This window comes from Coregonus clupeaformis, unplaced genomic scaffold (assembly GCF_020615455.1).
Source record: "Coregonus clupeaformis isolate EN_2021a unplaced genomic scaffold, ASM2061545v1 scaf0176, whole genome shotgun sequence".
Lineage (NCBI taxonomy): Eukaryota > Metazoa > Chordata > Actinopteri > Salmoniformes > Salmonidae > Coregonus > Coregonus clupeaformis.
The window spans coordinates 575,455-600,994 of NW_025533631.1; the positions used below are offsets into that span (position 1 = coordinate 575,455).

At 43.6% G+C, this 25,540-nt stretch overlaps 1 protein-coding gene across 3 annotated transcripts; it reads right to left on the reverse strand.

Annotated features, from left to right (window-relative positions):
• Positions 1 to 11,157: 11,157 nt before the first annotated feature.
• LOC121574577 (AN1-type zinc finger protein 4-like) lies at positions 11,158 to 24,090 on the reverse strand (the record flags this gene model as incomplete). 3 transcript variants are annotated; one of them, XM_045213947.1, is given in 8 exon segments in its annotated part: positions 11,158 to 11,716; positions 13,165 to 13,282; positions 16,138 to 16,189; positions 17,320 to 18,594; positions 18,914 to 19,064; positions 22,603 to 22,792; positions 23,066 to 23,133; positions 24,015 to 24,090. In XM_045213947.1, coding segments are annotated over 8 exon segments (2,066 nt in total), but the record flags the coding sequence as incomplete, so codon positions are not given.
• Between the last annotated feature and the right edge of the window lie 1,450 nt (positions 24,091 to 25,540).

Genomic DNA, 25,540 nt, shown 5'->3' on the forward strand with positions numbered 1-25,540 from the left:
GTGTGAAGGAAGGATATGAGACTGTGGTCCACTGTCACTGCTGATGTCTTCTAAAGGCCACTGTGTCTGAGGTCCACTATAATGAGCACCTCACTTCCTTCTGCTCTAGAGGAGCTGGTTCTGTGAACTATGCTGGGATGGTGAGTAATCTTTGTCCCACATCTGAACATTGTGTTGCTTGTGTTAGCTCCCACTCAGAGCTGACCCCTAGGCTTTAGCTCAGTGGGCTAGCGTGATTCCAAGCTATGCAGAACACCTGGGCCAAAATGGAGGCACAACATAATTGTCCAGATCTTTCACATCAGTGTGGATGAAGGAGAGTAGACAAGAAGAGGAGACAAGAGAAGGAGACAAGCAGAGGAGACAAGAAGAGAAGATGAGGAGAGGAGCTAATGATAGAAAAGGACAAAAGGAGTCAAGGGGAGAACTCATAGATCCAAGTCATTGCTTCTCGACAGCCAAGGCAGTTTGTTTCCAGTAAAGTGAATGCACTTGTGATCCACTTCTCCTTTCCTGGTATGTTCTAGAGAATGGTCTAGTTAAATCCATGACTCATCACAACACGGGCAAAACACCAGAGAATGGTCTAGTTTCCTAGACACCACATAACAATTCACTGTAGAAAAAAATCCTGTTGTTTTTACAGTAACTTACTGGCAGTATATTAATGTACCATATTTTACGGTATCCAATACTGTTACTGTAATTGATTTACAGTACCAATTATGCTACTTTAGTCATTTTATGGTAGCATACTTTTACTGTAAAGCATTTTGCATATTTCCCAGAGTGCTTTTCGAATTAATTGTGGAGTTACAACCCATGACTGTATATGTTAGTGACTGAGACATGTTTGATGCATTCATCCATGTTCAGTCCAGTGGACTTCACAAAGTGAGATCCTAAGTGAATATGTTATCATTACAATTACATTATTTAACTCAATACAATATGTATTTCATAAGGCCTTATTTTGAGGGCCTAGTTTTACCCTAATACAGTGGCTTGAAACTCATGGTTTACAGTCCACATCAGGCCTGTAAATTGGGTTTCACAGAAAACCTGGGAATTTTGGGAAAGTTATCAGAATTTTGCAACTCTACCTGCAAGTCACATTATGCTGGCTTGCAAAGTGATGTGTAATTCCTATTGGAATCCAGCCAGAGTTAGGATATCCAACAGTTGGAATTTCTTCACCCGCAACCTGCATTTAGAATGACTGTTAGGGTTAGGAACATTGTGAGGTGACTACTTACACATCAGTAAGCCACTGGAACAACCATTTCAGTAACGGGTGCAAAAAATCTAATTAACTGGATTAGTTTAGAAAACATTACATTACATTTACATTTTAGTCATTTAGCAGACGCTCTTATCCAGAGCGACTTACAAATTGGTGCATTCAACTTATGATAGCCGTTCCCTCACAGCTCCGTAGGCAAGTACCATGGTCTTGTAGTAGATGCGAGCCTCAACTGGAAGCCAGTGGAGTGTGCGGAGGAGCGGGGTGACATGAGAGAACATGGGAAGGTCGAACACCAGATGGGCTGCAGCGTTCTGGATAAGTTGTAGGGTTTAATGGCACAGGCAGGGAGCCCAGCCAACAGCGAGTTGCAGTAATCCAGACGGGAGATGACAAGTGCCTGGATTAGGACCTGTGCCGCTTTCTGTATAAGATAGGGTCGTACTCTGCGAATGTTGTAGAGCATGAACCTGCAGGATCGGGTCACCGCTTTGATGTTAGCGGAGAACGACAGGGTGTTGTCCAGGGTCACGCCAAGGTTCTTTGCACTCTGGGAGGAGGACACAATGGAGTTGTCAACCGTGATGGCGAGATCATGGAGCGGGCAGTCCTTCCCCGGGAGGAAGAGCAGCTCCGTCTTGCCGAGGTTCAGCTTCAGCTGGTGATCCGACATCCACACTGATATGTCTGCCAGACATGTAGAGATGCGATTCGCCACTTGGTTATCAGAAGGGGGAAAGGAGAAAATTAATTGTGTGTCGTCTGCGTAGCAATGATAGGAGAGACCATGTGAGGATATGACAGAGCCAAGTGACTTGGTGTATAGAGAGAATAGGAGAGGGCCTAGAACTGAGCCCTGGGGGACACCAGTGGTGAGAGCACGTGGTGCGGAGACAGATTCTCGCCACGCCACCTGGTAGGAGTGACCTGTCAGGTAGGACGCAATCCAAGAGTGAGCAGCGCCGGAGATGCCCAACTTGGAGAGGGTGGAGAGGAGGATCTGATTGTTCACAGTATCAAAGGCAGCGGATAGGTCTAGAAGGATAAGAGCAGAGGAGAGAGAGTTAGTTTTAGTGTGCGGAGAGCCTCCGTGACACAGAGAAGAGCAGTCTCAGTTGAATCACCAGTCTTGAAACCTGACTGGTTTGGATCAAGAAGGTCATTCTGAGAGAGATAGCAGGAGATTTGGCTAGAGACGGCACGCTCAAGAGTTTTGGAGAGAAAAGAAAGAAGGGATACTGGTCTGTAGTTGTTGACATCGGAGGGATCGAGTGTAGGTTTTTTGAGGAGCAACTCTCGCTCTCTTGAAGACAGAAGGGACATGGCCAGCGGTCAAGGATGAGTTGATGAGCGAGGTGAGGTAAGGGAGAAGGTCTCCGGAAATGGTCTGGAGAAGAAAGGATGGGATAGGGTCAAGTGGGCAGGTTGTTGGGCGGCCGGCCGTCACAAGTCGCAAGATTTCATCTGGAGAGAGAGGGGAGAAAGAAGTCAAAGCATAGGGTAGAGCAGTGTGAGCAGGACCAGCGGTGTCATTTGACTTAATAAATGAGGATCGGATGTCGTCAACCTTCTTTTCAAAATGGTTGACGAAGTCATCCACAGAGAGGGAGGAGGGAGGGGGAGGAGGAGGAGGATTCAGAGGGGGGGGGAAGGTGGCAAAGAGCTTCCTAGGGTTAGAGGCAGAGGCTTGAAATTTAGAGTGGTAGAAAGTGGCTTTAGCAGCGGAAACAGAGGAAGAGAATGTAGAGAATGTAGGACTGTTTTGCTAGCACAGACTGGAACATGTTCCGGGATTCTTCAGATAGCATTGAGGAGTACACCACATCAGTCACTGGCTTCATCAATAAGTGCATTGATGATGTCGTCCCCACAGTAACCGTACGTACATACCCCAACCAGAAGCCATGGATTACAGGAAACATCCGCACTGAGCTAAAGGGTAGAGCTGCCGCTTTCAAGGAGCGGGACTCAAACCCGGACACTTATAAGAAATCCCGCTATGCCCTCCGACGAACCATCAAACAGGCAAAGAGTCAATACAGGACTAAGATTGAATCGTACTACACCGGCTCTGACGCTCGTCGGATGTGGCAGGGCTTGAAAACTATTACAGACTACAAAGGGAAGCACAGCCACGAGCTGCCCAGTGACACAAGACTTCCAGACGAGCTAAACCACTTCTATGCTCGCTTCGAGGCAAGCAACACTGAAGCATGCATGAGAGCACCAGCTGTTCCGGATGACTATGTGATCACGCTCTCCGTAGCCGATGTGAGTAAGACTTTTAAACAGGTCAACATTCACAAGGCCGCAGGGCCAGACGGATTACCAGGACATGTCCTCCGAGCATGTGCTGACCAACTGGCAAGTGTCTTCACTGACATTTTCAACATGTCCCTGACTGAGTCTGTAATACCAACATGTTTCAAGCAGACCACCATAGTCCCCGTGCCCAAGGACTCTAAGATAACCTGCCTAAATGACTACCGACCCGTAACACTGACGTCTGTAGCCATGAAGTGCTTTGAAAGGCTGGCCATGGCTCACATCAACACCATTATCCCAGAAACTCTAGACCCACTCCAATTTGCATACCGACCCAACAGATCCACAGATGATGCAATCTCTATTGCACTCCACACTGCCCTTTCCCACCTGGACAAGAGGAACACCTACGTGAGAATGCTATTCATTGACTACAGCTCAGCATTCAACACCATAGTGCCCTCAAAGCTCATCACTAAGCTAAGGATCCTGGGACTAAACACCTCCCTCTGCAACTGGATCCTGGACTTCCTGACGGGCCGCCCCCAGGTGGTAAGGGTAGGTAACAACACATCTGCCACACTGATCCTCAACACGGGGGCCCCTCAGGGGTGCGTGCTCAGTCCCCTCCTGTACTCCCTGTTCACCCATGACTGCATGGCCAGGCACAACTCCAACACCATCATTAAGTTTGCCGACGACACAACAGTGGTAGGCCTGATCACAGACAACGATGAGACAGCCTATAGGGAGGAGGTCAGAGACCTGGCCGTGTGGTGCCGGGATAACAACCTCTCCCTCAACGTGACCAAGACAAAAGGAGATGATTGTGGACTACAGGGAAAAAAAGAGGACTGAGCACGCCCCCATTCTCATCGACGGGGCTGTAGTGGAACAGGTTGAGAGCTTCAAGTTCCTTGGTGTCCACATCACCAACGAACTATCATGGTCCAAACACACCAAGACAGTCGTGAAGAGGGCACGACAAAGCCTATTCCCCCTCAGGAGACTGAAAAGATTTGGCATGGGTCCTCAGATCCTCCAAAAATTATACAGCTGCACCATCGAGAGCATCCTGACTGGTTGCATCACCGCCTGGTATGGCAACTGCCTGGCCTCCAACCGCAAGGCACTACAGAGGGTAGTGTGTACGGCCCAGTACATCATTGAGGCCAAGCTTCCTGCCATCCAGAACCTCTATACCAGGCGGTGTCAGAGGAAGGCCCTCAAAATTGTCAATGACTCCAGCCACCCTAGTCATAGACTGTTCTCTCTGCTACCGCACGGCAAGCGGTACCGGAGTGCCAAGTCTAGGTCCAAAAGACTTCTCAACAGCTTCTACCCCCAAGCCATAAGACTCCTGAACAGCTAATCATGGCTACCCGGACTATTTGCACTGCCCCCCCACCCCATCTTTTTATGCTGCTGCTACTCTGTTAATTATTTATGCATAGTCACTTTAACTCTACCCAACTACTTCAACTAGCCGGTGCCCCCGCACATTGACTCTGCACCGGTACCCCCCTGTATATATAGCCTCCCTACTGTTATTTTATTTTACTTCTGCTCTTTTTTTCTCAACACTTTTTTGTTGTTTTATTCTACTTTTTTATTAAAAATAAATGCACTGTTGGTTAAGGGCTGTAAGTAAGCATTTCACTGTAATGTCTGCACCTGTTGTATTCGGCGCATGTGGCCAATAAAATTTTATTTTATTTTATTAGATTTTAGAGAGGAGGGAGTGAAAAGATGACAGGTCCGCAGGGAGTCTAGTTTTCCTCCATTTCCGCTCGGCTGCCCGGAGCCCTCTTCTGTGAGCTCGCAATGATTCGTCAAGCCACGGAGCAGGAGGGGAGGACCGTGCCGGCCGGGAGGATAGGGGACATATAGAGTCAAAAGACGCAGAAAGGGAGGAGAGGAGGGTTGAGGAGGCAGAATCAGGAGATCGGAGGGAGAAGGATTTAGCAGAGGGAGAGATGATAGGATGGAAGAGGAGAGAGTAGCGGGAGAGAGAGAGCGAAAGAAGGAACATGTCTGTTATTAATCTTTGGTTAGCATACGATTAATCAAAAACACAGATATTAAAAACAATTCCAAAAAATAAATAGTTGTTTTACAGTAACTTGGCTGCCAGTAAGTTACGGGGAAAAAATAAGTTGTATGGTATTTGCTGATACTGTAATCCAGTGATGGTACCATTACTGGTACTGTAATCTATTGTAATAAAATATAAAATGTATAATAATTTTCAAAAACTTTTTTGTCTCTTGCTTCAGAGAATTTGCTTTGATTTTGTTGCCAGTGTGCTTTTTGTGTGGCATTCTAGTTTGAATATTCACAAATACAGTAAGTGAACTGCTACTGTGTTTTATGTAGTATTTTCTACCATGATATAAATTATATATAAATCAAATATTTCCCGGCCGTTAAATTTTTCTTCACAATGCAATGTAATTTACGGTAATCTACTGTATTCAGTTTATACAGTATGTTACTGTTGATTATACAGTCATTTACTTTGAACATAACAGGATTTACTTTTACAGTGTAGCTAACTGGCTGTTTGAATGTAAAAAATACGAGGACAGACAGTGCCCTGCTTTTCAAAATGAAGTAGAGTACTCACTCAAACCGATAACTCAACTTCAACTGGATTTCAATCGATAGAGAATGTTTCCTCCTTTATCTGACTGGTTGGAATAGCAGCCTCGTGAGCCCGTTTCACAGCAACTCTCCTGGCTTTCTGATATGAATTGCCTTTGCAAGTGCACCCCGCAGCACACGTACACATACACAATACAGCATCTAAATACTGAACTCATGATAATAATCAATATGAAAACATTCATAACAAAGCTCACTTAAATTACATACATATTGTCTTCCTATCGATCTAACCTATCGTTACCACGAATATCACATTTCGGTCACAAACCATTGTGCTGGAGGTTGGACATATTTTAGAGGAGTATCAACCAGAGACCAAGGATGCGTCCCAAATGGCACCATATTCCCTTTATAGTGTACTACTTTTGACTAGGGCCCATAGGCTCTGGTCAAAAGTAATGCCCTAAATAGGGAATAGGCTTTCAATTTGAAACGCAACCCAAGAGCCGAGGCTTTAGTCCAGACTGGGAGGATCAGCCCTGAGCAGTACCGTCCAACCATCTGGGCTGTTCTGACACTATTAGAAACAGACTGCCTGGCCCTGGTCTGCATCTGGGGAGTGTGTGTGTGTGTATGGATCAACCATGTGAATCCATTTATGGAGACATCAGATCTTTCCATTATTTTCTCACGAGTGAGATTTGGAGCAGTGTTCTACCTTTTCCATGGTAATGGAATACTGATTTTGTAACGATAGCACGTTATAAGATGTGAGTGGTTGACGGATCCTTTCCTTTTCCCTTGCCTAAGACCGGCATGATTCTATTTCTTTCAGACACACACACTGCTATGACAAGTTGTTGAGGTCAAGAGTGTATAACGGTGTTCTTATATCCACAGATAAGATCTAGATCCTGTAATGAGATGGAGTCTGAGTGCAGAAACCGGTTTCCCAGCCACTGTATCTCTACACAGAGACAACTCATTCAGGAAACTGTCTAAATCAGGTTCCTGAATGAGTTGTGGCTAATTACACTTTGGGTAAAAGTTTCCCATAATCATAGATCTAGGATTAGCTAGCCTTACCAAATCCTAACCTCAATCATTAGGTGGTAAACGCATAACCAACCTTGGATGATGATGTCCTCCAATGGTGGATGCAGAACCAGGCCAGCCTAGTACAGCTCAGTTTGACACTATAGTGTGAATCAGGCACAACAGTACTTGGCCTGAGAATACAGCTTTAGCTGACATTGTTTAATTGACAGGTTGAACCCTTTAAGAAGCTCCATCTCCATATCAAGGGGTGCTGTAATATGCTCTCCTCCTGTCTGCTCTTTCCTCCTGTTCAAACTGCCATCGATAAAATGCAATTGTGTTCATTGTTTGTAGCTTATGCCTGCCCACAACATAACCCCACCGCCACAACGGGGCACTCTGTTCACAATGTTGACATCAGCAAACCACTTGCCCACACGATGCCATACACATGGTCTGCAGTTGTGAGGCCGGTTGGACGTACTGCCAAATTCTCTAAAACGACATTGGAGGCGGCTTACGGTAGAAAATTGAACGTTAAATTCTCTGGCAACAGCATGACAACTGCAAACTCCGTCAAAACTTGAGACATCTGTGGCATTGTGTTGTGTGACAAAACTGCACATTTTAGTGGCCTTTTATTGTCCCCAGCACAAGGTGCACCTGCGTAATGATCATGCTGTTTAATCAGCTTCTTGATGTGCCACATCTGTCAGGTGGATGGATTATCTTGGCAAAGGATACATGCTAATTAACAGGGATGTAAACACATTTCTGCACAAAATTTGAGAGAAATAAGCTTTTTGTGCATATGGAAAATTGCTGGGAATTTTTATTTCAGCTCATGAAACACTTTACATGTTGCGTTTATATTTTTGTTCAGTGTAGGTTGTACTACTACTAGTATTGTGCACTACTTTTGACCAGAGCCCAAACCCCTGTTCCCTATCGTGGACATATTTTGACCAGAGCCCTAGTAGCTAGTAAGTAAGCCTTAACTAAGTAAGCCTTGTCCGACCCAGAACATCTCATAGGGCAGGAGCCTATCTCCTGTTTCTGTAGCATGAGGCAGATTGATGTACAAGTACACCCCCTGGACAGGCTGCTAGTCTGTCGCAGGGCCTTACCCCCAATTCATCTCCTGAATGCTGAGTGCCAAGCAAAGGCATCAGGTCCCATTTTTACAGTCTTTGGTGTGACTCGACCGGGGATCAAACCTCCAAACTTCCAATCTCAGAGTGGACACTAACCACAAGGTCACTGAGTTGGTCACCTAGTAGCTAGTGAACTAGGATAATACCCGAGAGTCAATTTCAGATGCAGTCATCCTCTCACTTCTCCAGAATGTTCCAAGGGACATTGCTAAAAGAGATGTGGCACGTGGAGGAGAGGTCCATTCAGTACTGTGGTGCTTGAGGAACAAAATTAGGCCATGGATGGTTGGAGGCGCTCAAACGGCAGACAGGGACAATTTTTTTTTTTACAAGACAGGGTGATACGATTAGGCTTAGGGAATGAGGTATGCGAAGTAATGTAGTGAAATGGAGGTATAGTAAGTAATATAATATGCCATTTAGCAGAGACTTTGGGTGGCCCTGGGAATTGAACCCACAATCCTGGCTTTGCAAGTGCCATGCTATACCAACTGAGTAAATACAGTAGATAAGGATGGATGTCGGAATTCACATGCTGTTGTTATCAAGTAAAATGATAGCTTTTTTAAAGGCCCAATGCAGTCAAAAACTAGGTTTTCCTGTGTTCAATTAAAACAATTATTTCCACAATATGAGGTTGGGATAATACTGTGAAAATTATTATAATTCCCTTTTAGTGTAAGAGCTGTTTGAAGAGACCGCATGACATTTCAGCCTGTTTTGGTGGGATGGCGTTTTGGCCTGACATCAGACGGTAAATTATATAATAGACCAATAAGAACGAGAGTTCCGAACCTCTATGCCAATAAAAGCACATTTTCAGTTTTCCCCTCCCCACTCACACCCTTCACAGACAGTCATAGCAAAATTCTTGCTTGAGTAATTGCGCTTTGCTAAGAAGCTATTTTGGTTTCTTTTTGACCATTTTAATTTAAAACAATCACACTAAGGTATTTAATTGTTAGCCAGAGATGATTTGATATTGAGAAAAAACTGCTGCATTGGACCTTTAAGCTACATCCAAGTATAATGATAACTGCTGAACCCATAATGGCTGTGTCCACATTAGATATTTACATTCCAGTCATTTCACAGATGCTCTTTACACAGACACGACCAGTTCTTGTATAATTTTTTTTTTTACTCTTCATTCAAACAAGTAAACACAACCATATGTTATTAGATTATTCCATCCCTCCATTATAGTAACTAAAAGTTTTTGCAACAGCTGTGCAATTTAAAAGTAATAATTAAAAAAAAAAGTATGATAACCCCAAACCGAAATTCGATATGCCCTTCCCCCGATATCATACAGTATGTTTGACAGGCAATTTGCATACTTATGTCGAAGCTGATCTTGAATGAACATGAAAGTAATCTGTTTTATAGTTTCTCATCAATGGGGAGTGTGCAGTATTAGATCATTTAGTAAAAGATGTGTTGTAACAGTGATGCCAGTGTGCATGTGCACATAGGAGAGGTGGCGAGGAGAGATAGTGCCTTCAGAAAGTTTTCACACCCCTGGACATTTTGTTGTGTTACAGCCTGAATTTAAAATTGATTAAATTGAGATTTTTTGGTCACTGGCCTACACACAGTACCCCATAATGTCAAAGTGGAATTACGTTTTTAGACATTTTTACAAATTAATAAAAAATGAAAATATGAAATGTCTTGAGTCAATAAGTATTCAACCCCTTTGTTATGGCAAGCCTAAATAAGTTCAGGAGTAAAAATATGCTTAACAAGTCACATTAGTTGCATGGATTCACTCCGTGTGCAATATTAGTGTTTAACATGATTTTTGAATGACTACCTAATCTCGGTACCCCACACATACAATTATCTGTAAGGTCCCTCAGTCGAGCAGTGAATTTCAAAGCAATTAACTTTGTCCTGAATACGAAGTGTTAGATTTGGGCAAATCCAATACAACACATTACTGAGTACCACTCTCCATATTTTCAAGCATAGTGGTGGCTGCATCATGTTATGGGTATGCTTGTAATTGCTAAGGACTGGGGAGTTTTTCAGGATAAAAAATAAACTAAATGGCGCTAAGGGTAGGCAAAATCCTAGAGGAAAACCTGGTTCAGTCTGTTTTCCAACAGATACTGGAAGATTAATTCACCCTTCAGCAGGACAATAACCTAAAACAAGGCCAAATATACACTGGTTGCTTACCAAGAAAACAGTGAATGTTCCTGAGTGGCCAAGTTACAGTTTTGACTTCAATCTACTTGATAATCTGTGGCAAGACTTGAAAATGGCTGTCTAGCAATGATCAACAACCAATTTGACAGAGCTTGAAGAATTCTGAAAATAATAATGCGCAAATATTGTACAACCCAGGTGTGCAAAGCTCTTAAGAGACTTACCTAGGAAGGCTCACAGCTGTAATCGCTGCCAAAGGTGATTCTAACATGTATTGACTCAGGGGTGTGAATAATTATGTAAATGATATATTTCTGTATTTCATTTTCAATAGATTGGCAAAAATGTCTAAAAACATGTTTTCACTTTGTCATTATGGGGTATTGTGTGTAGATGGCTGTAACAACAAAATGTGGAATAATTTGAGGGTTATGAATACTTTCTGAAGGCACTGTAGGTACTGGATATAAAAACATGATGATAGACAGTAAGACAACATAAAAACACTTAATTACAAAGACAAACACAGAACTGCAAGAGCCTTCCCTTGAAAAAAAAAGTCAAAGTCAAACATCAGTATATAAATATGATCATTCTAAAGTGCATCTCTCAAAGACTTGTCGCATGAAAACGTGAACTGCAGTCCTATTTTAAGAAACAAACAATCTGACAAACAAAAGAAAGAAACAAAAATGATACGTGTATAACGTTTACGCTTGGAGTCGTGCACTTCTGTTCCGTTAAAACATGAAATAAACAGACATCTGCTTTAAAAAACCACCTATGTACAGTACATGCAGTACTTTTTTGCTAAGGAAAAAGATGAAGGTTACAGTATACGAAGAAAGTGGATCAACAGTTTGTTCACATTGTCCAGAGCGGAGGCGATAGCTAGCTAATAGTTTGTGTGCTAATATTTTCTGTTCTCCGTTTTGTTCACACTTGGCATTGACGTCATTAGGTCAAACTTGGTGATTAAAAAGCACAGCGGTGATCAAGTTCCTTCCTTCTTTTTGTTTTTAATCATTCAGGTGAATCGGTTATTTCTTTCTCTTCATCCCTCCATTCCCAAAAGAGAAAATGGAGTGCAGGGATAGAGTGGGGGACAGGGTGAGGGGCTCAGATCTTGGGCAGCTTGGGAGCGTTGACGATGGGGTTAGTTTCCTGGAGGAAGCGGCGTCCGGCGCTCTTGTAGTTGTACGTGCAGTCGTGGGTCTCTGCGTAGCGGTGTGTGGCGCAGAAGTTGTTACCACACCTGAGAAAACAAAGGAACATAACAGCCCTATTTATATATGCCACTCAGACAATATGAGTTTAACCAAAGTGACTTACAGTACAATGAGCGCATTTAGTTACAGTACAATGAGAGCATACCCCCAAAAATGTAAAGTGTGTTTAGGAGGTCCCTGCAGGAATTGAACCCACAACCATAGCCTTGCTAGTGCCGTGCTCTTACCAACTGAGCCACACAATATGATTAGAAACCCATGTATTTTAGGGCCATATGGAATCTGGCTGGTAAAGGGTTCTTATAAACATCTTCATCAACACCTTGATGTGTTGTCTGCATTTTCAATCAATTACTAAATGGATTACATCTCAGGTGACACATTCAGTCAATTACAAGCCCAGTACTGAAACACCTTATTATCTAGAGATTCTTGTGGACACTTATCTCAAACTTTTTTTTAAATAGCTCTAACCCTTCTCTATCCCAGAGGAACTGAAATAGAGATAACAATCCACTTGTGTAGAAAAACTGGACTAAGCATAACGCACACTCCACATTGCTTTAACTGTGACTCATACCCGTTTTCAGATAAGGGAGAGACTATACCCCAGGGATCATCAACCAGATTTAGCCGCGGGACGATTTTTTCTTGAGTGGATGGTCAGGGGGCCGGAACCTAATTAACAATAATTTGTAGAATGCAAATTGATCGCAAGAAGCCCAAAAATGTATACGATTTTACTAAAACATAATTTCAAACCTTGCTTACATTTGTATACGGTCACATATATCTCTATTATGCGCGGGAATACTTGGGAACAGATTTCCCAAATTACAATCACTTGGAGCTGATTTCCTGGTGCTTTTACAGTCTTTTATGTCCAACAAGAAACCTGCTAAAGACGGACTACTGAGATGCACACACCAATGGAACACTTGTTAGTGCTGAGTAATCTAAACAATCACAATGTCAATCTTTTGAACCCAGCGTGACTCCAACATCAGACCGTTATAGTGTTATGATGAGAGATGACACAGTTCCAGTACACTCTGTTGCATCACCAGCACACACGGTGTCCCTTAAACAAGGACAGGGGAGCTTGTGATACTTGATACTGGGGTTGTGGTGGTGAGGGAGCATGCGATATCATGATGTTGATGACATGAACACTACTGGACAGGAAAAACTCCTGGCATACTCTAGGCATACCTAGTAGTAGTAAAGACACATACATAAAACAGACAAAACTGAATTAGAATGAGTAATGAGGGAGTGAGTAAGGCTGGTAGGGGGAGGGAGAAAGAGAGAGGGTGAGGAGAGGGAGAGAGCTGGCACAGACTAGTGTTTTTTTTCCTACCTTGAATTCTTAGCTGGTGGCGAGGGCAGGCTTCTTGACAAATAGGAAGGGAGGATGGAGTGAGAGAGAGTGATGGAGGGAGGGAGAGAATGATAGAGGGATTGAGAGATGTACCTGCACTCATAGCTGGTGGCGAGACCAGTCTTCTTGCCACAGAGGAAGCAGTGTTTAGAGCTCTTCTTCTTCCTACCCAGCGGGACCTTGACTGGAGGCAGATGATATGTCGGGGTGCCTGGAGGAGACCGGAATACAGGATAGTTGTGTTCTACTTTGAGGAAAAAAGCATAGTTCTGGTTTACTTTGAGTAATCAAAATAATATAGTAAGCCAAGAACACTGTATAAAACACACCAGGAGCAGTCAGTTAGTCAGGCCTGGTGTATCAACATGAAATTATGTTTAGTTTCCTAACTATTACTAAGGCAACATGTAAAGGAAAAAATATTGATTGGGTCTAGTGAGGGAATTGTGATCACATATCTTAGACTCCTCACAGCGCATGGAAATTGTTATTTTCCTACTATTAGTAGCTTGAATACTAAAACTTGTTTAGACAAAAATATGAAAATAATAACTGAAGGATATCCCTAGTTCCAGTGTGGGAATATTTAATTATATACATTGTTAAACTGTTTTTTTCCAAGCACATATTACATAAAACACTCCACATTGCTTTAACTGTTCTCACACCCGTGGATGCATGGAGATATGGTTAATGGACAAGGGTAACAGGACAAAGAGAGAGAAGGGGGGAGGGGGGAAGAGAGAGCAAGAAAGAAACAGCAGACAGAGGGAGACACAGCTAGACAGAGAGAGAGAAACAAAGAGAGAAACAGAAAAAGAGAGAAACTGAAAGAGAAAGAGAAAAAGAGAGAGAAAGAGAGAAACAGAAAGTGAGAAAGAGAGAACGAAACAGACAGACAGAGACAGACACAGACAGACAGACAGACCGAGATAGAGATACAGACAGAGATACAGACAGAGAGACAGACAGACAGACCCCACAGAGCCCCAGGACAGCAACACAATTAGACCCAATCAAATAATGAGAAAACAGAAAGATAATTACTTGACACATTGGAAAGAATTTACAAAAAAATAGAGCAAACTAGAATGCTATTTGGCCCTAAACAGAGAGTACACAGTGGCAGAATACCTGACCACTGTGACTGACCCAAAATTAAGGACATCTTTGACTATGTACAGACTCAGTGAGCATAGCCTTGCTATTGAGAAAAGCCACTGTAGGCAGACCTGACTCTCAAGAGAAGACAGGCTATGTGCACACTGCCCACAAAATGAGGTGGAAACTGAGCAGCACTTCCTAACTTCCTGCCATATTAGAGACACATACTTCCCTCAGATTACACAGACCCACAAAGAATTAGAAAACAAATCCAATTTGGATAAACTCCCATATCTATTGGGTGAAATACCACAGTGTGCCATCACAGCAGCAAGATTTGTGACCTGTTGCCACAAGAAAAGGGCAACCAGTGAAGAACAAACAGCCTTGTAAATACAACCTATATTTATGTTTATTTATTTTCCCTTTTGTACTTTAAATATTTGCACATCATTATATCACTGCATATAGACATATGACATTTGAAATGCCTTTATTATTTTTGAACTTTTGTGAGTGTAATGTTTACTGTAAATTTTTATTTCACTTTTGTTTATTATCCATTTCACTTGCTTTGGCAATTTAAACATGCGTTTACCATGCCAATAAAGCCATTAAATTGAAATGTGAGAGAGAGAGAGACAGATAGACAGACAGACACAGAGACAGAGACAGAGACAGAGACAGAGACAGAGACAGAGACAGAGACAGAGACAGAGAGAGAGAGAGAGAGAGAGAGAGACACTGACTGACAGACGTGAAGATAATAGGGATGAAGGCCAGGCGTAACAGGACTGATATAAAAGGAGGTTAGTGTGACACAACAGACAGGAGAATCTCCCACCCAATGGGCCATGAGATTGGATGTTGAGTTGTGTCCTCCTCACTAACCTGCTCATATACTACTACAGAACATACTCAAAGGCCATCCACACTAAGATGAGCTGTTTGAAGGGAATCAGTTTGAGCAAGACGAGACACATAATCACTAATCTTGATTACATAATGAGTAGTTATTTGGGATGCAAGGTAATTTGTAGATTAGTGATCAGTGAAGTCCGACTGCAATGTAGCCGATCTCAAACGTACTGCTGTCCTTGGCTCATTGCGTGGTGTATATGGGTTATTGTGTCTATGCACAAACTTGTGTGTGTGTGTGTGTGTGAACGTGAATGTGTCTCCTCTCCTGTTGCTTGTGCTCATTCTGCAGCTGTATCGTATTAATATTGAATGCCATTTCCATGCCACGCTGCAATGCTCATACAACATGCATTGGCTGCTTTCACATAATACTCCCCTGTGTGTGTGTGTGTGTGTGTGTGTGTGTGTGTGTACTTGCTGTGTGTGTGGTGTGTGTGTGGCCTTACTGGCACTAACCCTAGGTCAGTGAGCTGTTTTGTTACTGTGTACATGCGTTCATGTGTGCGTGTGGTCTCAGTCTGCCACTACCCCTGGGTTGGTCAGAGAGCTGTTCCGTCTCTTTCTGACAGTGTGTGTGTGTGTGTCCTCGCTCCACGGCAGTGTGTGTTTGAGCCGCCCACCCTGCTTCACCAGGCCAGAGACACAAAGGCAACAATCTGCAGGGCAGCATTATGCTGCATACAACAGGCCCTGTGCTAGGCTACTAGGATAATAATATTGCTTTCAACAAAGATTTGGGTTTTTAATAAACAGGATATAAACAGAACCACCACCCCAGGGTGATTCTGATTATATTTTGAATTTTCCGTTATGAAATGTAAAAAATATATTTTCCATCACATTTCCTCTTAGATTCAATGAGATGAGGATCTGAGAATGTCTCCTTATTATATTCTTATCTTCTTAATAGGATTAAAGTACAAATAAAACTTCTATTAAGACTGGGTCTGCTTTTGAAATGGCATGCTATTCCCTAGTGCAGTACATAGACTACTTTCGACCAGACCCAGGTCCATGGGTTTTTAGGGTTGTCCCACTCACCTAGTCTACTTATTGAACTGGAGCCTCCAGCTGATCCCAGGCTGTTGGACGACTGAAACGATGAGAGGAGGTTTCAGACAAGGTCAATAGAGTACCACAGTATGAGTCATAATACCCATAAAACCTAGCGGTCAAACGGGGAAATGGTTCCAATTGTTTTTCCACCATTCATTTTTCCCATAGGGGATTTTAGAAACACTTAAAATAAAGGCTGTGTTTTGTGTAGGCTTACCCTGGCGTGACGTTTTGATAACCGTGTAAATCTCTCTAGGACAAGGTGACTTTTAAATCAATAGATTTGCCTGTATTTACCCCCCCAAAATGAAATGCTAATTAGCTGCTAATGTTGCTATCATAAAGAACTACAAAACACCATGATGATCTGGACGAGACTGCCGAATCGAGGCAAAGGTAAGAATCTCTGGATTAACTATCTAATGTTAGCTAAATGGAGTAAAGAATAAATAGGCTACATCTCTTTAAATGGACAATTCTGTGAATGGTCTCGTGCAAGTTTTAAATTTAAACAAAACCTGTTAGCAAAGATGTCAGCTAGAGATGACGTGCAGGAGCTTGCAGGGATTTGTAGTTTTGCATGATGTCTACTTTGACACTAATTAGCATTTTCGAATCAGAGTAAATAGAGCCGAATATATTAATAAAAGTCACCTTGTCCAAGAGAGATTTACATGGTTATCAAAACATCACACCAGGATAAGTCTACACAAAACACAGCCCTTATTTTAAGTGTTTCTAAAACCCCCTATGGGAAAAATGAATGGTGGAAAAACAATTGGAACCATTTCCCAGTTTGACCGCTAGGTTTTATGACACCTCCACTTTGGGGCTCTATCAACACTGCACAAAATAGCCTGGGTACCAGTCTGTTTAGCGATCGTTACACTCATTAAAACTCCTTGTCATGCTAAACATTGTTTGGCAATGACACAGAGTACAAGGAGTGGAATGTTAGCAAAACAGGTTATGGATTTCAGGCTACGCAAAAACTATACAGTGTACAACAGTACAGTACCTCACAATACAACACAAATTCACTATCACTGTGCTTCTTTGAGTTGCTTATTCCTATTTGGCAGTTGATCATTGAGTCCTTATTTGTGGATAGTACCCATTTTTCATCTTAGCTGGGTTGTATCTCAATAGTCTGTCCTCACTACTTACCTTGTTGGAGGTGGCTGCTCTTCGCATCAGGTCCTCCTGGAGTAGCTGGATGTTGGCTGGAAGGGAGGTAGCCATGGAGACAAGCCTGCCAAGCCCGGAGGCCCCAACAGCGGGAGGCCCCAACCCAAGTCCCAGGCTCGATCCTAGGACTCCCCTGCTGCTGCTGCCTGGGGACCTGGAGGAGGACAGGGAGGCCAGGAGCTCTGTGTTGCTGAGGGACCCGAGAGGCTCCTTACAGGCCTGGTTGGCCAGCTTGGTGATTCCCCGCGCCTCGCTTTTACTGATCATCTCCGGCCACTTGCCTGGGGAGTCCACATTGATGCCTCGCAAATGAGAGCCGTGAGGGGGAGAGGAGGGGCTAGCAGGAGGAGGATGGGAGAGAAGAGTGCTGGGGTGGGAGGAGGAATGGAGATTGGGTCGTATGGGTGACGTTGCTGAGCCGGTGAACTCAAAGGGTTGTGGTAGTCTTGGTCTACTAGAGGGGGAGGATGATGAGGAAGGAGAATTGGGTATATGATGAAGTGTGTTGCCTAGTAACGGTGTCCTCACACCTTTCCAGGCTAGCCTATCAGAACCACCCATTGCCCAGTTGTTTAAAGAGTTCATCCCCACAGCTTGGGAGAGCAGAGAGGGGGTGGAAGGGAGTTGGAGCTCTGCTCCAACCCCCAGGGCTCCTAGACCATCCAACCCTCCCAGATCCATCTCTGGCTGGGAAGAGATGTCCAGGCTGAGGGGATCTGAGAGCAGGTCTCCTCCGTACAAAGCTCCAGGCGGTGTGGGCTCCAGCAGGCCCGCCGCCTCCTCCAGCAACCCCAGGCCCAGTGCCTCTCTTCTGGGGTCAGGCAGCTCCATGGCCCCATCAACCTGCCCCCTGCTGGAGAGCACGGGGAGCTGCGGGTACACACAGTCCCTCATGAGCCTGGCGCTGCCGATCTCCAACCGGGACACTTTGGGAGGGGTTCGGATTGTCTTGGGGATGGACTTCCATGGCTCCTCCTCCTGGAGCATGTAACAGGACGAGGAAGAGAAATAGGGCGGAGCTCGGCCGCTGATTGACAGGTGGGTGGAGGCGGAGGCAGCAGCATTGGGAGGGGAGGGAGTTGTGGATCCCTGGTCCCTGATTGGAGGTAAGTGTGAGGCGGAATGATGGGATTGGTTGATCTCGGGCAGGACGCGGAAGAGGCGGTGGTGTCGGGGTCCGGAGGGGTCCAGAGAGCTGCCGCAGGGCCGGGGGCCGACGGGGGGCAGAGGTTTCAACTTGGCAGACTTCTTAGGCTGGGGGGTGGAGACAGAGAGAGTCATACAGTGTGTTTAAGGGCTTCAATTTGAGCAAGGCGAGGCAGAGAATCGCTCATTTTGATTAGATAATGAGTAGTTATTTAAGATGCAAGTTTATTGGTCAATCACTGTCACACATTGAGGCTGTCACAAGTGGGCTTGCATTTTGAAGTTTTAGGTTTAGGATGCTGTAAAGCACTTTGCCAATAAATTGCTTTGGGCAATAAAGATGTATTTTCTCTTCCTTCCTAACTGTGTTAATGGGTTGAAATTAATGACATCCTATGGAATGAATTAGGAAGTAAAATCTGTCTACCTTCTTGCTGATGTTCATGTCATCCATCTTGGCTTTGAGCAGCTTCATCTTGTTCATGGTGATAGAGTTCTCCAGGGTCGGCTGGCCCAAAGCCAAGCCCTCACCGCCGTTGTCCTCCTCCTCCGTGAACATGTTGTACACCGAGCCACCACTGGAACACACACACACAGACATGTTAACAAAGATCACACATGGACAGGCCTTTTACGAGGGAGACATCAACAGCTCGACAGTCAGAATCAGTGTAACAGATATCCTGTTCTAAACTGTTCTGTTCTAAACTACTTCAGTTACGAATTTTTACATCATTTAGCAGACGCTCTTATCCAGAGCGACTTACAAATTGGTGCATTCAACTTATGATAGCCAGTGGGATAACCACTTTTTTTTTTAATGGGGGGGGGGGGGGGGGGGGTAGGATTACTTTATACTATTCCAGGTATTCCTTAATGTTGACACACGTTCAACCATCCTGACCTTACATTTTTTATATTTTAGTCATTTAGCAGACGCTCTTATCCAGAGCGACTTACAGTTAGTGAGTGCATACATTTTCATACTGGCCCCCCGTGGGAAACGAACCCACAACCCTGGCGTTGCAAGCGCCATACTCTACCAACTGAGCTACAGGGGACCTTGACCAGAGATCTATTGAGGAAGAATATAAACCTGGTCTATTTTTACACGGTCTCTGTCAATGGAAACCACTACATGGCCAAAGGTATGTGGACACCTGCTCATCGAACATCTCATTCCAAAATCATGGGCATAATATGGAGATGGTCCCCCCTTTGCTGTTATAACAGACTCTTCTGGGAAGGCCTTCCACTGGATGTTGGAACATTGCTGCGGGGACTTGATTCCATTCAGCCACAAGAGCATTAGTGAGGTCGGGCACAGATATTGGGCAGATTAGGCCTGGCTCGCAGTCGGCGTTCCAATTCATCCCAAAGGTGTTCGATGGGGTTGAGGTCAGGGATCTGTGCAGGCCAGTCAAGTTCTTCCACACCGATCTCAACAAACCATTTCTGTATGGACCTCACTTTGTGGACGGGGGCATTATCATGCTGAAACAGGAAAGGGCCTTCCCCAAACTGTTGCCACAAAGTTGGAAGCACAGAATCGTCTATAATGTAATCTTATGCTGTAGCATTAAGATTTCCCTTCATTGGAACTAAGGGGCCTAGCCCGAACCATGAAAAACAGCCCCAGACCATTAATCCTCCTCCACCAAACTTTACAGTTGCCACTATGCATTCAGGCAGGTAGCGTTCTCCTGGCATCCGCCAAACCCAGATTCGTCCATCGGACTGCCAGATGTTGAAGCATTTCATCAATCCAGAGTACGCGTTTCCACTGCTCCAGAGCTTTACACCACTCCAACTCATGCTTGGCATTGCGCATGGTGATCTTAGGCTTGTGTGCTGCTGCTCGGCCATGGAAACCCATTTCATGAAGCTCCTGACGAAGAGTTCTTGTGCTAATGTTTCTTCCAGAGGCAGTTTGGAACTCGGTAGTGAGTGTTGAAACCGAGGACAGATTATTTTTACGTGCTACCCGCTTCAGCACTCTACGGTCCCGTTCTGTGAGCATGTGAGGCCTACCACTTCGCGGTTGAGCCGTTGTTGCTCCTAGACGTTTTCACTTCACAATAACAGCACTTACAGTTGAGCGGGGCAGTTCTAGCAGGGCAGAAATTTGACAAACTGACTTGTTGGAAAGGTGGCATCCTATGACGGTGCCACGTTGAATGTCAATGAGCTCTTCAGGAGGGGCCATTCTACTGCCAATGTTTGTCTATGGAGATTGCATGGCTGTGTGCTCGATTTTATACAACCGTCAGCAATGGGTGTGGCTGAAATAGCATAATACACTAATTTGAAGGGGTGCCACATACTTTTGTATACAGTGCTGCTTTAAAGTATGTGAACCACTTGTGCAATTACAGATTTAATCAGAACCAGTCTTTATGATCTGACATAACAGGTTTATATTTACCAATACCATATGTTGGTGTAGAGGAAATCATGCGTGTAGTAGAAAAAGACAAATTTAAAAGGAATTAGTGCAGGTGCAAAAATAAGTGAACCCCAAGTTGCATTGGTTAAATCAAGTAGGTAAGTAGAATCCGGTGGGTAATTAATTAGCTACCAAATGAACGAATGAAAGGAGAGATCGTTAGGAAAGAGTTTGGGCAGGACTCTGATAAATAGAGATAAGAAATCTGGTCAGTTCGGTGTTACCCATCCAGGTGAATGCAATGCATACCATGCCGAGAGGAAAGGAGATCTCAGAGGACATCAGGATGAGGGTAGTGAGAGCACATTAGTCTGGGGAAGGCTATAAAATCATCTCAAAAAGATTTGAGCTCCATCAGTCCACTGTGAGGCAAAACATTTACAAATGGAGAGCATTTAACATGACAGCAACTTGGCCTAGAAGTGGACACCCTTCCAAAATATCCCCAAGAGTCATAAGAACAATAATAAATCAGGTAAAAGCCAACCCAAACTTATCATCCAGAGATTTGCAGACCTCCCTTGCTGCATCTCAGGTAACTGTGCATGCTTCAACAATAAGAACACTGAATTGAAATGCCATTCATGGTAGGGTTGCTAGGAAGAAGCCTCTGCTGTCAAAAAAGAACCAAACTGCCTGTCTTAACTTTGCCAGAGACCACCTGGACAAACCTGAAGGTTTCTGGAAGTCCATTCCATGGACCGATGAGTCCAAAATTGACCTTTTTGGTCACAATCAACACCGCTATGTTTGGCGAAAACCCAACACTGCCTACCACCAAAATAACCTTATCCCAACAGTCAAGCATGGTGGTGGGAATGTCAAGATCTGGGGCTGCTTTTCCTCCTCTGGACCTGGACGACTCCACATCATTAAGGGAACCATGAATTCTGAGGTATACCAGGAGATTCTTGAACAGAACGTCAGGCCATCAATCAAGGAGCTAAAGCTGGGCCGAAAATGGGTCTTCCAACAAGACAACGACCCAAAGCATTCAAGCAAATCTCCCAAAGAATGGCTCAGGAGAAAGAAGATTTGTGTTTTGAATTGGCCAAGTCAAAGTCCTGACCTAAATCCAGTCGCGATGCTGTGGCAGGACCTGAAGCAGGCCGTTCATGCCAGACACCCCTCAAACCTCACTCAATTGGCTGAGTTCTGTAAGGGGGAGTGGGCAAAAATCCCTCAAAACAGATGTCAGAGACAGATTACTGACCATAGGAGACATTTTGTCCAAGTTATCGCTGCTAATGGAGGTGCCACAAGCTATTGACTGAAGGGGTTCACATTTTTGCACACATCAAATCTGAGTTTGTTAAATACACCACTTTTGTTAAATAAACAATGAAAATATATAATATTTTTTTGTTTCTGTCATTTACTTGGAATGTCTTTATTACTAATTGGGGTTTAGATAAGGATTTTATATGTTTATTTTAATATTTTATAGCAAAATAATGACCAGCCCTGTAGGGTTAACATACACTATATATACAGTGCTGCTTGAAAGTATGTCATTTTGCAGCCTACACTTCCTCAAATAAAGCACACTGATCTAAGATATGTACAATGTTTGAGAGTGGAACGTGCTTTAAAAACAATGTAGTTGAATTGGGACTGGAATTTTTTTATTGCACTGCGAAGAGCACTTATCTGGAGTGGACTGTATTCACCTGAATGATTCTGAGACAGGGGTCAGAGTTCCGTCCCCTCGGTCAACGACCCGGAAGAAGTTGAGCTGGTCTCCCTCTCGGTACACCAGGAAGGTGACCTGCTTGTTGCTAGGCAGACTCTTCTCCCAGCCCTCCTGCCTGCCTCCCTCCATCAGCTCTGCCATCTCCTTCACTGGGTCCTCCACAGACACTGAGGGAGAGAGAAACAGGTCAGTCAATCAATCAAACAAACAATCAACAACCATGTACACTGTACAATCAATCATGTACACTGTACAAGAGAGAGAATCAACCAATCACTGAGTCCTTAATGGACCTGAGGGTGAGACTGCTTGGACAGTGTTCATCAACTCAACATGTTGCTACAGAGGCTACAGGACTAAAACACCCACAAATAGGAGCATTTACTCTGTGTGAATACTTATGGGTTTACAGCAGTGAAGGCTGAGAAATCCCAACCTACCTCTCCTGGTGTTGATGGGTCCTCCTCTCATGGCCAGGACCAGCTTCAGTGTACAGCCCTCAGCAATGCTGCAGACACACAGACAAACAGAAAACAAGATAAATGTCAGCAATTATGGTTGGTAGAAGCTGTCCTAAGTCCTTTGGCTCGGTTAAGCTATCATCGTATTGCTTTGCCCTACAGCTAGCTGGATCGTTCAGGCATGGGTCATGTTCATTACAGTACGCAGCGGAAAACTTAGGTCACTCCCTGTTTGTCCGTTTTCTTCCGGTGCCTAATGAACATGACCCTGGAAACACAGACCAGGCAAACGATAATTATTGCGGAACAAACATCGTTCATCGTTCCTCCGTCAGTCTGTGCTCCAGATTAATTTGGGAATTCCGCCGGAATTCTAACAGAACGTCAGTTCTATGCAAATCCACCTCCTCGCTCCCTCCATTTCTAAGACTTCAAAAGGATGTTTTGTTGCTACTCAGACCTAACTAAATCTCACCGGGGACTGATCATTAAGTGACAAACATTCATGACGCAACCACCCTCTGCAATCTGTGGAGTGGGTCTGTATCTAATAAAACTGACGACTCATTACTGGGATAGGCTAGCTCTCCAAACACATTCTATATGTGACTGTCTTAGCCAATTCTACATCTTTGGTTGATTGATATAAGGGTTTGGCGAAATAATTTATTCACTACAAGGGGAATTAATTTATAAGCAAATAGCCAGGTCCTCTAAAAGTTACCCACTTCCCTCATTTCAATTAACCATAAATTAAAAGATCAAAGTTGATGGTTCATTTACAGTGCATTGCTGTATATGAAAATGGGTTCCCAGTCAACTGAACAGAGTAAAAAATAAAATAAAGGAGTTGTGAACAGGGTCGTGTTCATTACGGCAAGCAACAGAAAACAAAAGTGCCAAATCAACACAACCCTGATAAACTCACCTGTAGTCATGCAGACAGTACTCATCCTCCAGCTCCAAGTTGTTCCAGATCAGGTGTTGCTGGGCAACAGGGATACCTGAAGAGAGATTTAAAAACATTTACATACACAGCCCTGATTGGCAAATATGATCGTCTAGACCAGGGCTATTCAACTGGCGGCCCGCGGGCCAGATCCGTCCCGTTTATCAATTTAGAATGGCGCTTTCGTCAATCTGAACATAAATAAAAAATAAAAATAATCTGCAAAGAAATCCCTGAAAAAAATCAGATGTTTAGTGCCAACAGGAGCTAACTTTCAATATTCTCCAATGGAAGAATCTGTTTTCCTGTAGTCCCGACCATTAAGTGCTGTCAATCAATATCACCCAACATACCAGTTTCAGACAATCAGAGCTGCTAACTATACCGGCTCTTTTACAGCAGATGAGATCACTACACTGCCTGATACACAGAACGTGCTTTGCGCTTAACTCAGAGGATAGTTTTTTTTTAAAGAGTTAAAAAACACCATGGACTCAGTTATGGCTATCATAAACTTCTAGCCTACAACATTCCTTGTTTCGTAGTCTGCTGAGCATCATGATCTACTTTTCCATAATGATGTTCAGTGGCTAAGCAAGGGTAATTATGCTGTCAAGAGAGCAGCCTGTGAGAGTTTAGGGAGGAGACAGTTGCTTTTCTCCACAATTGCAGCCACAAGACAGCTTACACATAACTAGCGAAAATGGTTGAGTTCGTATCAGATGTTTGTTTTTTAGTGACATCTTCAAATCAATTGAATGGACTTAATTTGGGACTACAGGGGAGCGATAATACAGTGACATTATTGAAAAACAGACTTATTTTCAAAATAAATGTTATTTTCTCCACAGATTTGAGCCCAAGCGAAACCCTAAATTTCCCTACACTGCACAACAATAGTCATCATCAGTACAGATCACTCACTCCCATGATGTCGGAGTTTTTACATAAACTGAAAGTTAACTTTGCAACGAGATTTGATGAGTTTAAGTCCCCACAGAGGTGATGCAGTTTATAATAGGGATCCGTTCTCTACTGATGCGGGGGGACTTCTCCGCAAAAGCTAGTCAACTGAGATATGCCATGCATAAAAGGTTTCTATGTGTAAAAAAATTTAACAAAGAAAAATAACAAAATAATAAAGAACCAGAAAATAGAAACAGAATGTGATGCTGGTCCACTGAGATGCATAAAGACATGGAACACTAGTCACTTTAATAATGTTTACATACTGCTTTACTCATCTCATATGCATATACTGTATTCTATTCTACTGTATTTTAGTCAATGCCACTCCGACATTGCTCGTCCTAATAGTTATATATTTCTTTATTCCATTATTTTACTTTTAGATTTGTGTATTGTTGTGAATTTCTAGATACTACTGCACTGTTGGAGCTAGGAACACAAGCATTTCGCTACACCCGCAATAACATCTGCTAAATATGTGTATGTGACCAATAAAATTTTATTTGATTTAAAAGGTGTCTTATTTGTAAATAAAA